At 44.6% G+C, this 13,312-nt stretch overlaps 1 protein-coding gene and 1 long non-coding RNA gene across 2 annotated transcripts in view; one reads left to right on the top strand and one right to left on the bottom strand.

Annotated features, from left to right (window-relative positions):
- Window positions 1-2,595: 2,595 nt before the first annotated feature.
- LOC135362765 (uncharacterized) lies at window positions 2,596-5,271 on the top strand. The gene is made up of 3 exons (XR_010407929.1): window positions 2,596-3,066; window positions 4,213-4,343; window positions 5,159-5,271. It is a non-coding gene; the product is annotated as an uncharacterized LOC135362765 (long non-coding RNA).
- PAPPA (pappalysin 1) overlaps window positions 3,048-13,312 on the bottom strand; it is a 237,419-nt gene continuing 227,154 nt past the window's right edge. Inside the window, exon 22 of the mRNA XM_045883010.3 lies at window positions 3,048-5,973. Within this exon, the coding sequence (XP_045738966.1) occupies window positions 5,866-5,973 (108 nt within the window). The 3' untranslated portion in view covers window positions 3,048-5,865. The remainder of the gene's footprint in view (window positions 5,974-13,312) is intronic.

The raw sequence follows: 13,312 nt of genomic DNA, 5'->3' as shown, positions 1-13,312 counted from the left end.
TATTTTTCAGTTTTTGCATATGCAAAATATAGATGTTTTTCAGGAGTTATTTGTGTAGAAGATTGGGCGTATATTAAATTCAACCTCATGCTACCATAGATCTTCTCATCTGAGGCCATGGGGTTCCCTTGCATATGAGTGTGTCCACAGGAGAGTCCTTTAGATTTCCCCAACAGACAGAAACCACACCGCTACATATTGAAGCATACAAGCTATTATATATTTTCATAATATAGAATTTTAAGGTATAGTAATCAACAGTGGCAAAATATTTGTCTTTGACATCATTTTTTTTTTTTTTTTGTGAGATCCAACCTGTAATTGAGACCAGAGAAAACAGTATGGAAAAACAAATCCACAAGAACAGGATAAAAATATCACGAACAGCAAAATATGGCTGAGTATTTAAAACTGTATAGAAAAAATAAATTAGATGAACAATTGTGTAAATATAAATTAAAAAAGATGACATTCTTAATAAATAAAGTTTACTATTTACAATTTTATATATTGCTGAAAGACTTAACTTAGATCCATAAAACACATAAACAGGAAAAAAAATAAAACCCAAAATAGGAGCAGCAAATTTATGCGCGTGAGGTACAGAAAAAGGATTGGAATTGTGTTTTGTTTTTGGTGTTTAGATTTTTTTTTCTTTTTTTTTTTTTATAGTAGTAGGCCAGTAGAATTCTCATGAGAACAGATTGTAAGCACTTCAATGGAGAGTCATTTTTTGGTTGTTTCCAGAAGGTGCCAAACAGATTTCAACATCATAATAATTAGAAATACCCATAATAATTATAACAATAATAAAAAGGTATAATATGATACATAAATATGGAAGAGCAGTTTGTAATATGAATACATTTTCTCTAGACGAGATCACAGTTTTATTTTGTAAATATTACATTTAAGTATATATATACACACATATATGTACAACTATATATACATGTGCATATATATGTAAATTTATTTTTATATATAATATCTTTATATAGATAGATATCTGCGGACAGGTTATTGATTATAGAGACCCAAGAAAGCAACTCAAGAATTGTTCAAAATTCTCCTCACTGACTGCTGGTGTATTAGTTTAAGAAGCCCCGAGTTGTTTGCACTCAGAATGCCATATCTTGTTTTAATGGAACACTTAATGTGGAATTTTAAGTCTGAGAAGAAGAGATTTTAGTGACTCCCTTCCTCTGTGAAGTTGGAAATGGCCCATAAGTCTTGAATAGACCACACAGTAAACTGACTTTTTCACTGGAAGATGTAATTGGCTTTTAATAAAATTCTAGAACTGGTAAAGGCCAGAATAGGGGGAGAAAAATCCAGTTTACCTATGAGTGAAATATTCCCAAATACAAGCCTCTCTCTTAAGGTGGATAATAAAATCCAGGAGCTCCAGCTTTATTCCTTGAAATATCTGATGAGCACTCCCTGTCTTGTGTAGATGTCCACTGGGCCCGTGCATTCTTGAAAAGTAACCCACGGACTTTGTGTCTCTCACAGATTGCCACAGCCCCTTTAGAACCTCAGGGCCTCACCATCCCCTGCCATCCCACTGTGAGGTAGGTAAGTAATATCCCCATTTTGCAGCTGGAGAAACTGAGGCAAATGGAGAAGCTCTTTGTTGACTTGTTCAAGATCACTAGCCAACGGCAGTCTGGCGTCAAGAATTCCAGGTTCTTTCTCTAGAGACATAACTCCTGGCTATCATTACAGTTCTTTTAAAGATCAATTGGTAGGAATTTGGCAAAACTTGAATAAGTTAAAAGAACAGGCTTTTATTCCTTTGCTACTTAGTTTTTATGTTTGCTGTTTTGCTTGGTTTGTTTTTGTGTCGTTTCTCAAAAACCAGGGGAATTACCTGTCTGGTCATGTAGCAGCTTTTTAGGAAAGTGGACCGTGCAGTGTGATTCTAAGTGCAGTCTTTAGAAAGCCCAGTGCTCTACTGGTAAATACAAACATTTTATAAAGTGAAAAGCACAACACACTATGTCCCCTTAATATCAGGTAAAACCAATTTCAAGCCCTCCCCACTCCCTACTAACACCGATTGCCACCAAACATATAGACAAAATGCTCCCCCAACAACAACAACTACATATCAAGGGGGAAGACGCCTTATTTCCTGGACCCTATCACAATGTACAGAAAATAACAGCATTATAAAATCCTGCTTTAAGTCTCCTGCTAGGGAAATTTTTATGCTTGTGTCTACCTACTCAGCCTGTAGAATAAATAGTTCCCTTTAGGAAGCACAAAAATAGTGTTGTTGTTTTTTTTTTTTAATTCTTAGTTTTAATCATGCATTTTTATTTCCTTTTCATCTCTTTGTCTTCTATCAATCTCTATCTGTACAGCTTTGTTACCATCATTTTCTCCTTTTTCTTTTCCCACTTGAAGTAGTTCCAGAAAACACACACACACACACACACACACACACAAAACACTAAAACCTCAAACTGTTAACTTGGATTTATGGTTGTCTTTCTTCCTTTTCTCCTTCCTTTTTCTTTCTTTCTTTCTTTTTCTTTTTAAAACACAGGTAAGACCTATAACAAATTGACAGTTACAACCAAGTTAAATTGAACCTGGAAGGGAGGTAGCTGAAATCTGTCTCAAAGAATTATTTTCAACAAATAGCATTTAAGCAGGGGCCAAGATGGAAAAAAGACCAAGAGAACTGTCTAGGCAGTAACTCAACAGGCTGAAGCCAGGAGTAGCAGCCGATACCCTCCATCTTCAAAGCCCTGCTATTTATGACCACCGATCGCTCCCTTTCTTAACACCCTAATTCAGCCACCAAAATGGACTTCCCAGGGACTGTCTTCCCTTCAGAGGTGGTTGGCACAGAATATGGGGGTAATACAAGTCCTCTGGGCATGCAGTTAGGGTTGTGGCTTGGAAAGGCTCCCCAAAACAGGGTTTGGAGAACCGTCTTCCTCATCTTTTCTTTCTTGCTGCCAACAGGCTAATACTTCTTCAGACCCAGAACCCCCAACTGCTTTAGGGCCCCTGAGCTGCTGATAGACAACAGTGCTTCACATCTGCCTCCTTGTGAGTACTCCATGATCCTAAACAGGAGATAATCGAAGGGATAAGACAATGAGTTTATTCCCAGAAAGAAAACGAAGCCAGAAATCAGTGCATTGCATGAATAGAACGGAGTCTCTTTCACTAAGTTTTGAGAAGGGCCTTCCATGTGGGCATGAGGCTGGCCATCCGTCATATAGCCTGTCTTGCCTAATATCCTTGGCAAATACGAATTTATGAGTAACAGGTTTAAATGACGGTCAGGAGGAGACTGGGTGGCTCCTTGCTCAACTCAGTCTGGGAGTCTGAAGATAGAAGTCAGCCTCTAGGAAGCTTTGCTCAGCTGGAGAGTGTGGGCACAGACTGGGTGAGGGTGAAGGCAGAAAGAGGATGAGAGTCAATTGAAGGGAAGCTGGTGAGGTTTTTCTGTGGTTCCTGCAACCCCATTATCAGTGATGGCGTCTTTGGGTCTCCAAGGCTTTTTGCACTACTGATTGGTATGATAGAGCAACTGGGAGGGCCCACATGGTTACCCTTCTTAGTTCGTATCTTGTCAGCTAACACACGTTGGTAATTCAGGGCAAGAGAGGGCTTTACTAGTTGGCAAGGGTTCTAAGGTACTGGAAGGAGTACAAAATGGGATCAGTTCTTCCATTTTTATGATTATTTTGCTAAGGACTGGCCCTGGTAACTATAGAAAATGCTCTGGATAGAAATGAGATATGAGTGTGTAAAAGAAGGACACATAAAGGACTTGAGCCTGTCCTTAACCGTGGTGGCAGCTTCTCCATTCTGAAACCTAATCTCAGGGTTTGGAATATGGTACGAGCCATGAAAATTTAAGCTCTGCATCCTAATTTGTGGGCACCTGTGCAAAAAACACTTTGGTATGTTGGCTTCTCAAGTGTTCTTGGTCAGCAGGTAATTGCTGTTGGGAGTAAGGTAGTAAGAAGGTTCCTGAAGTTATTTTTGGTCCCCATAGGGAAAAAGGACTATGACTGATGAATAGCGCTTGCCTCAGGTGCAGGAATGAGGAGGGTCAGCACGTATGCCTGGGGTTTCCCATTCCTATGCTAGGCTTTGTTTTTGTTGGTTGTTTTCACTGGATTTGAGATGACTTGATTTATAGCAGTCTTTATATGATACCCTCCTATTGCCTCACTGTCTCAGTTCCAGGTCTCAGAAATTATGTCCAGCTTGACCATTCTCTCTACCTCATTCTGTGTTAATTTCTTCCCATATTAATTCAAAAGGAGTGGACAAGTAACTGGTGGAACACAGGCAAAGAGGACCCCAATGAGGTAGGGCCTTCCACGTGCATTGGACTACCTTCCTCTTAAGTTTTGGAGGCTAAACATGGGAAAGAGGGAAGAATTCACCAACCACAGGTCTGGATGGGAGTCCTGGTAGCTGGAAGACAATGTGGAAAACATGATGACCATGTTGGGTTGTTGGGGACTGAGTCTGTGAACTCTTGGGCTTCCCTCTGATGGCCCTCGAGAACATAGTTTAGATGGATCATACCCAAGATGATTCTCTGTTCTAGAATTATAGCTGCTCAGGGCCACAGCAAGGTCCTCAGCACCAAAGCCTGATCTAGCCCGGAGGGCCGGGAAAGCTTGGATAAGGATAATAACTCAAGAGTCCCCACTATCCCAGCAGTCTCTGGATGGCCCCAACATCACAGACATTTAGCACTGGTCCACTTGATTATAAAATCTAACACTGGCTCAGACATTCTGGACTCTCAGTGAGGGTTTCAGCATCTCCAGTCCCTCTACTCCCTTCCAGGATGAGAAGCCCACCCATGGGGGATTTAATTTCTCACCATGTAGGCCAACGAGGAATTTTCTCTTGCAGAAGGGCTAAGAAGTGAGGAGCTGTGGGAAAACGTGGGTCACTTTTAAGGCAGACTGTTTGGTTGTGTGGGGTTTTTCCTAACCTAGTCCTACCATCTTGGGGGTACTCAATGTATAGGATAGAGCAGCAGGAAAAGTAGCAGCGAATGTGGTCCCAAGGCAAGGTTTGGGGAATGGGTGGGTTCTGGAGGGATATTATGGCCTCAAGCAGGGGGCTGTTATAATACCTTGACACCACAACCCTATGCCATTTCCAGCTTAGCCTCAGACCCTGGAGTTGGGGTAAAATCCCCCATGGCAGCAGAAGAATTTGGGGGCTTTGCATACCCTGGATCCTTTACCTCGTCCTGGGTTCTACTTCCCTAGAAGGTAGGTGATCAGAGACCGTTCACTTCTAATCCCAAAGGACTGCACGATTGTGCATGCCCTACATGTTCCAAGCCTCAGAGTGCAAGCTATCTTGACATCTCAACACTTGGCCTTGGCAGTTTCTGCAACTCTTTCTCCCAAGGACACTACTGGCTAGGAGCTTGGGAAAGGAAAGACTGAGTGTGTTCCAGTTTCTCCCTGCTCAGCCTCCCAAACTGTCCTCACGCAGATGTTTGTTTGGGTGTGTATGCATGCATGTGTACTAACCACATATGTGCACGCTCCTAAATGTAGAACATGTTTCTTGTTGTGGTTGTGTGACAAATTAGAATTTTAGGCTCTGGGACTGCACACTTGTCTATGCAATCCATCTAAGACTTTGGGATGGGATTCCATTCCATCATCCAGCGTGGTGAGACTTGGCTCATGCGCCCCTACTATGAGTCCTTCCTGGGTGAAATTAAAGGCAGACCGGTTGGGTGCTAAGGATCCCTGGTGTGGGGAGGCCATTCCGTTGAGCAGCTGACTGTGAAATCAATACCAAAGGGATGCGAGTCCTGGCGCTGGGAATTCTTTGTCAACTCCTTGTCCTTCCTTAGCCATGGCTGTATCCCCGGAGGTCCTTCCGGCTGTGTTCTTGGGCCTGGGGGTCCCGACAAGCACAGTCACCTTGTAGGTCACAGGACATAGGGAAGGGGGTGACCTGCAGAGAGAAAGAGAGAAGAGGTGAGACAGGTGGTTGGGTCTGATGCAGTAATTTTCAGAGAAACAGTGCTGAGCAGGAGGACAATGACTGGATTGGGCGGTGGGGGTCGGCAGCAGATTCAAGTTCAAGTCCTACCTCTGCTTCTTGCTAGCCATGTCATAACTTTTATCACAATCATTAGAATAGCAGCTTTCATTTTTGAGGGCATTTATGATGGGTCAGGCTACTCTGTAAGATAGGTACTAGAACAATCACCCTTTTACAGACAGGGAAACTGAGGCTCTCTGAAAGGGGCAGGCATTAGCCCAAAGTAACAGGTGACAGACATGGTATTTATTTATTTATTTATTTATTTATTTTTTATTTATTTATTTATTTATTTATTTATTTATTTATTTATTTATTTTTAAAGATTCCATTCATTTATTTGACAGAGAGAGACAGTGAGAGAGGGAACACAAGCAGGGGGAGTGGGAGAGGGAGAAGCAGGCTTCCCGCGGAGAAGGGAGCCCGATGTGGGGCTCGATCCCAGGACCCCGGGACCATGACCCGAGCCGAAGGCAGACACTTAACGACTGAGCCACCCAGGCGCCCTGGGACATGGTATTTAAAATAGGCAAGCTACTTCTGAGCCTCAGGTTCCCAGCTGTAGAACTGGTATCTATCAGCCCCACCTTGCCCTGGGAACTAATGGCTGAAGGAAATCATGGGTGAAAATTGTAATGTACTGTACCAGAGCTGGTTGATAAGACTGGCACAATGGAATACTTAACTTATAGGGCCGTTGTGGTGGGTCAAGTGAAAGAAAGTATATGAAAGTATCTTTTAAGACAGACATATGCTGGGAATTTTGATCGGGGGAGGCAAGGATGAAAACAACAAGAGCATGTCCCAGCAAGCTCAGACCACTTTCCAGGGGGCCTGAACTCTTGGTGGGGGACATTTCACATAGAGATTTTGCATAAAGTTTGGTTTGAAGCCTCTCAGGGGCAGATTTTGAGTAAGAAAGGGTGAGAGGTGTACAACGTGGTTTGTTATCCACATATATTATGAAAGCTGGGAAAAATTTTTAAACAAATGTTTTTTAAGTGGGGGAGGGGCGCCGGGGTGGCTCAATCGGTTGACTCCTGATTCCTGCTCAGGTCATGATCTCAGGATCCAGCCCCGAGCTGGGCTCTGTGCTGGGTATGGGTCTGTTTGATATTCTCCCTCTGCCTCTCCCCGCTCTCAAGCGCATGCACTCTCTCTAAGGAAAAAAACCGTGGGGCAGAAGCCTGAATTTTGGTCCCCGTCCATCCCTTCACACGCTCTGTGACCGTGAGCTGACTTTCCTTTCTAGAAACTGAGAGAAAGAGCAAACGTCTTCATTCAGCAGATGATCTTTCCAAAGAGCACAGTGCGGTCCTTGCTTGAGCCCCAGCCTGAGCTAACGCAAGTGGATTTCAGATTGCACCTCATTGCATCATGATATTTGCATATAACTTTTCCCAGAGGGTCCCCATCTGCGCAGATGGATTTAATGACCTCATTCGCCTCCTGCCTAGGCAGGGTCTCCAAGTGCTCACACCGTCTCAGAGAACATCTTTGTCCTCCTAGCTTGTGGACTCATTCTCTATATCGAACTCTTCTCTCTGCCTCTTGGCCTTCCATCCTTCCTTCACTCCCTCCCTCTCAACCACTCCCCCTCCTGCAATTTTGCAACGATTTAAAAGAAAAGATTGAAGTATAAGCCCCAGCTCTCTCACCTACTCCTGTGACCTTGAGCATGTGAGGACTTCTGTGAGCCTCAGTTAATTCATTCATTAAATGGGAATAATGAAAGCATATACCTCCTGAGGTTGTGATAAAGGATAAGGGAATAGATGAAAACCATGTAATACACAATTCTTGGCATATGCTTCGCACATAGGTCAATCAAATGACAGATATCTGTCCCCTCATCTCTCCCTCAGTGAGGCAGGAACTACGTCAGTCTTGTTCATTCTTGTTTTCTCAGGGCCTGAGCCATCGAATGGAATCAAGGTCTGTTCATTTCTCCATCTCTTACTTACTTACTCCTTTCATTATACTCATGACTAGCACAACTCTGTCCCTCTCTTTAACTTAAATTCATAAGGCGTTCCCAAGAACGGGAAGCATTCTCACAGATAGTCCTTCTGCTTACAATTACTTCCCGGTCATCCTGCCTTTGTGGAGGCTGTGCCTTCTAATCTAGAGTATTCTTCTACAACCTCCGTATCTCTAAGAGAAGCAGAGAATGTTAGAATTGGAAGAGACAGAGAGAGAAATCCTCCAGTCCAAGTGGGGGCTCCGATGGCAGAGCCAAGTCCAAATTTAATAACTGAGGTCAAGTGGGGAGAGTACCATCACGGGAGCCAGGAGACCTGGACTGGCATCCTTGCTTGACTCATAGTCACTGAACACTTTTGGGAAAATCTCTTCACTGTCCTGACCCTTCGTTTCTACGTCTATAAAAGGGTGGTTTTTAAAAACACTGTATTTCGTATGGTTGTGAAGATCAAACAAGAATAAACATCCAGAAGCCCCAGCACGTGGTCTAACACTCAGGAGATGCTTGATGCTGAATACATATGTGCTGAATCAAATTTCCCACCAGCTCACATTTCACCATCTGTCACACCTTTGCTGCCTGTCATCCCTCTCTCCTACCTCCCTGACTTCAGCAGCTTCTTTGTCCTCAACTCAACCCATTCCTTTATCTGTTCTCTTCTCCTGCCCACATTCTAACATTAGAATGATCCAGTTACCTCTAACGTCCTGTGTGCACAATTCTCTCCATCTCTGTGACCCATTAGAGGTAATTTCACATCTGATTTAGCACTCATGCTTTCTGCTGCACCTCACATAGGCAAAAATTGAACAGACCTCTTAGAATAAGACCCAAAGTCCTTACCATGAGATCAAGGCCTTGCATGATTTGATCACACACACTTCTCGGACCTCTCCTGGTCCCCTTCTCCTCCTCACTTTCTGTGGCTTATTTACTTCTTGGTTCCTCAAATACTCCAAATGTTTTCCTACTTTTTTTTTTTTTGGCCCATAATCAAAACTTTTTTGAAAAACTGACACCAAAATAGGAGATCACTGTTGTATACCTTACAAAAGTAAAACATAATTATATTATCGTGGTAGATTAACTGGAATTACTGAACTGATAAGGCTTTCTGTGGTAGAACACACATTCATGAGGTTGTGTGGATCACTAATGTTGCTTCCTTCTACATGAACACTCTTCTGTGAGTCTGGCCTTTCCTCTGTTGGCTGGCACAACACTTTTTTTTTTTTTTAAGATTTTATTTATTTATTTGTCAGAGAGAGAGACAGAACACAAGCAGGGGGAGAGGCAGGCAGAGGGAGAAGCAGGCTCCCTGCTGAGCAAGGAGCCCGATGTGGGACTCGATCCCAGGACCCTGGGATCATGACCTGAGCCAAAGGCAGCCGCTTAACCAACCGAGCCACCCAGGCGTCCCTGGCGCAACACTCTTGAACAGCCTACACAGAGAACCACCATCTGAGCAAGTCTCCAGCCATTAATGTTCCTCTGCCCTCCCTCCTCTTTCCTGACCAGCTTTTCTTCTACTCTTGAGGCCTCCTGTCAGGTGTCACCTCCTCCCCCATTGGTCTGACCAGAAATGGTGCCATCACCTATGTTCCGTATCACAGCATCCTATGTAAGCCCTTCTTGTGCTGAACTGCTCTGACCTGTATGCCAGCCAGCTCAGTCTGGGCAGGGAGCCTGTCTGTTGTTGACCTAGGTCTTTATACATCACCTAACAGGCCCTCGGTGGACTCATGAATGGAGGCACAAATGAATGCACGAATATGTACCCAGATCCAAGGCAGGGAGCCTCTGCTCTTGCCCTCACTTACTATGTGACTTTGTACAAGTTACTTCCTTTCTCTGGGCTTCAGTTTCCTTACCTGTGCATTAAGATTCAATTTTAATGGTCTCTACCTTCCCGTCTGTCTGAAAAGCCTTCTCAGTCTGAGAAAAAAAAGCAGAAGGCCCAAGCCCTGGCCAGAAAGGATGTGGGAATTTAGGCTTTCTCACATAAGCCCTGTCTTGCATGTTGCCCTTTCTGCCATCCCCAGGTCCTTCAGCTTCTCCAAAGTCATCAGCTGGAGGGCCCCACCACCAGTTTGCTTCTCTGGCCAGTCTGGCCACCGTGGCTAAGTGGGCGTGGTATGACCATTTTCTTCCTTCCCCAAGTCAACCCAGGCAATTTCAACATTTTCCCAGAGGAACATGTCTGGAAACTGAGGGAAGGAACCCCAATCAGAATACAACAAAGTCTAGAAGGTTTGGTCTCAGGGGGCAGATCTGGAGCCTTCCTGTCTTCACTGCATGCTTGTGCATGCAGCTGCATTTACTGAGCCCTTGCTAGGAGTTTAGGAGGCAGACAAGCCTGGGTTCCCGTGTGGGCTCCACATAGGCACTGCTTGACTTTTGGCAAGTCCTTGGCACCCTGGGGACTTCGTCTTAACCACTGTAAGGCAAGGGTCCTCGGAAAGACCTCACCGGATTCTGGTGAGGAGTCAATGAAGTAATGTCTCCAAACCAGCTCACAGAGATCCTAGTGCAGAGGAGATGTACAGCATCTTGTTTCCTCCACCTGCCTGCCTCTGGCATCTTAGCGAACTGCCTGTTCAGAGCCTGCCCTGGGGTCTCCTCTAGTCACAAGCTTCCTCCCTAATCAAGGGCCTACAAGTGGGAACAGAAGGGTAGAGACTAGCAGCTCTAGCCACTTCCCAGGTGTTCCTCGGTCTGACTTGGAAGAGGCAGGTGCACAGCAGTGAACATCACTTTAACACACACACACACACAAGCACTTCCTGAGGGCCTTCCATGTGCCAGGTAATTCCTACCTCCTGGCTAGTCCACTCTGCACAACCCTGTGAGACTACTGTTGTTAGCAACCCATCTTGCAGATGAGAAAATAGAGGTTTCAGAACATTTAGAACAAAGCAAACTTGCCCCGGGCCTCACTACCCATCAGTAACTAACTAGATGACATAGAATTCGAAAGTCCATTCCAAACACTGAGAGCTTTTCAGCCAGAGAGAGTAAGAAGGCTCCTCCTTCACAACCTGGCCAGGCTGACTGCTGCTTTATGTTTTTACAGCCAATAGCCTTTTATCCCTTTATTATGTGCCTGGCTGAATTAACCCAGTGTGCATTATCTCACTCACTCTTCCCAGCAACCCTAATAAGGTAGCTATTTTTACTAGCCCCATTTTTACATCTTAGAGAAAACTAAGATGCACAGAGGTAAGTCACTTGGCTGGCAGGTAGCCTGTGATCTGCATCCTTGTTTGTAACCACTCCTTGGTACTGCCCCCCCCCCCCCAAGGAGGCAGGCAGAGCAGGAGTCAAGGTCCCCTTTTGAAAGAGGAAGAAACTGAAGCACAGAAAAAAGGGCCACATCCTGGTAAAGTCAGCTCTGAGCCCAATTCCCAGATTCCCTGGTTCCCCAAGCAGCTTCCTACCTTCTCCCACAGATGGCCTCCCAAGAAAACCTACCACCCACAGCACAAACGCTGTGGTGGCCAGTTTACATTTGGGATTCCCAGCACCATGTGTCTAGGCTATCCCATAAATGGCTTGGCCACCCACTCTAGGATTCTGTCAACAAGCCCAGGTCAATGACTAAAGGCCAGGATTCTCTTTTTTTTCCTCTGGGCTGGAGATGGTGCTCAGGCACAGGAGTTTCTCCTCTGGGTGAGTTGCCCAGGATAACACCTCCATCTGTGTGTGTGTGTGTGAGAGAGCTGCTCAGGAATGCAGCCCAGGCAAATGCACCACAAGGCCCTGGCTGCAGGTCCTCTGACGCTGGGAGACAGGCAGGGGCGGGATTCTGACTCAGATTCAACAGGGAGGTCACAAGCAGAGCGTGCAGTGTGGGGAGCAAGATGCATCCTATGCCAAACATCAGAAAGCCTTAACTGTCCACCCGCCCATTGTGGGAGCTTGGGCAAGTCACTTAACCACTCTGAGTCCCAAGGACTTCATCGTGTTGATGGAAAGATTTAATGAGATCCAGTAGACCAAGGTGTGATGTCAAGTACAAGGACTCCCTGTGAGCTCCTTGGAGGTAGGGTAGATACATGCCTGGCACAGGGCATGGAGGAGTCCATGAATACAGAGGCTTGTTTAAATGTGGAAACAGTGCTCATGTGGAGGGTAAGGTGGAGAAAAGGGAATGAGATTTGGGTTTGATTTCTTGCCCTGTTGGTGACTTAGTGTATGCCGTTAGGCAAGTTACTTTCCTTTCAGTTTCTCTGTTTGTAAGATGGAAGTAATACCAGTCCTGCTCATTGAAAGTATTTTAGGTAAAGTATAAAATTCATGTATAGCACTTAGCATGGTACATGGCATATAATATATGCTCAGTAAATGGTGGTGGATGATGAGGGTGACAGTGAGATCAGTGATGTTGGTGTTGATGGTGGTCATGATGATGTTGACAATGGTTATGAGGATGATAATTTGGGGGGATAGAAGGGTCTGATCCCTTTGTAGGATCAAACTAAAATGAGTGTCTAATTCAGCCACATGAAAAAGTCAAAGCTACACCTCAAATAGAGAAAAATTATAACACTCCAGAAGCCAGTGATTTTTGGGACAAGGAGGAATTAGTGTAGTCTGTTTAGTCATCTTCCTGTTGTCTTTTATTAATCTTCCAAGCTAAACATGTCTAGCCCCTCTTCCAGGAAGCCTTCTAGGATCCTCTAGACTAGTTCAGTGATTAGAATCATTGAACACTCCTACGCTGTGTGGATAAGGTTCAGATTCCCTGGCTTGGTTTAAAAAGTCTGCTCAAGGCTCATTTTCTTACCTCTTACTACTTACATCCCCTCTCATTCTGTGCTCTAGCCACACTTAGGGAATTGTGGTTTCCTTAATATGCTTCCTTATGTCTGGACCTTTGCACAGACTGTGCCCTCTGCCAGAAACACTCTTTTCTCTCGCATCCTAATCTCTGGTCCTCCACCCCCCTACTCCTTTTACCTAGCTAAGACCTACTATGCCTTTCATGTCTCACCTTTGGTGTTTCCTTCTCCAGGAAGCTTTGTTGACTCTCCTCACTGGCTCTGTCTCTGTTAGCACTTAATATACTCTAAATATGTGGCCACTAGTCCACAAGACATGAACTCAGCATGGTTGGGACCAGGTCCATCTTGCTCATGGCCTAGAACAGTATCTGTCCCATAGCAGGTGCTCAACAGTGGGGTACATTGGAACTATTGATACATCACTGAACAAACAGATGCACATTCTTGACCTCACGAAATTTTCATTTGATCAGCAAGGGGC

The sequence above is a fragment of the Mirounga angustirostris genome, unplaced genomic scaffold (genome assembly GCF_029215605.1).
Source record: "Mirounga angustirostris isolate CCGP_5_RB_7025 unplaced genomic scaffold, mMirAng1.0.hap1 SCAF_15, whole genome shotgun sequence".
Lineage (NCBI taxonomy): Eukaryota > Metazoa > Chordata > Mammalia > Carnivora > Phocidae > Mirounga > Mirounga angustirostris.
The sequence above is the reverse complement of the archived record's forward strand: the minus strand, read 5'-3'. Positions and strand labels throughout refer to the sequence as shown.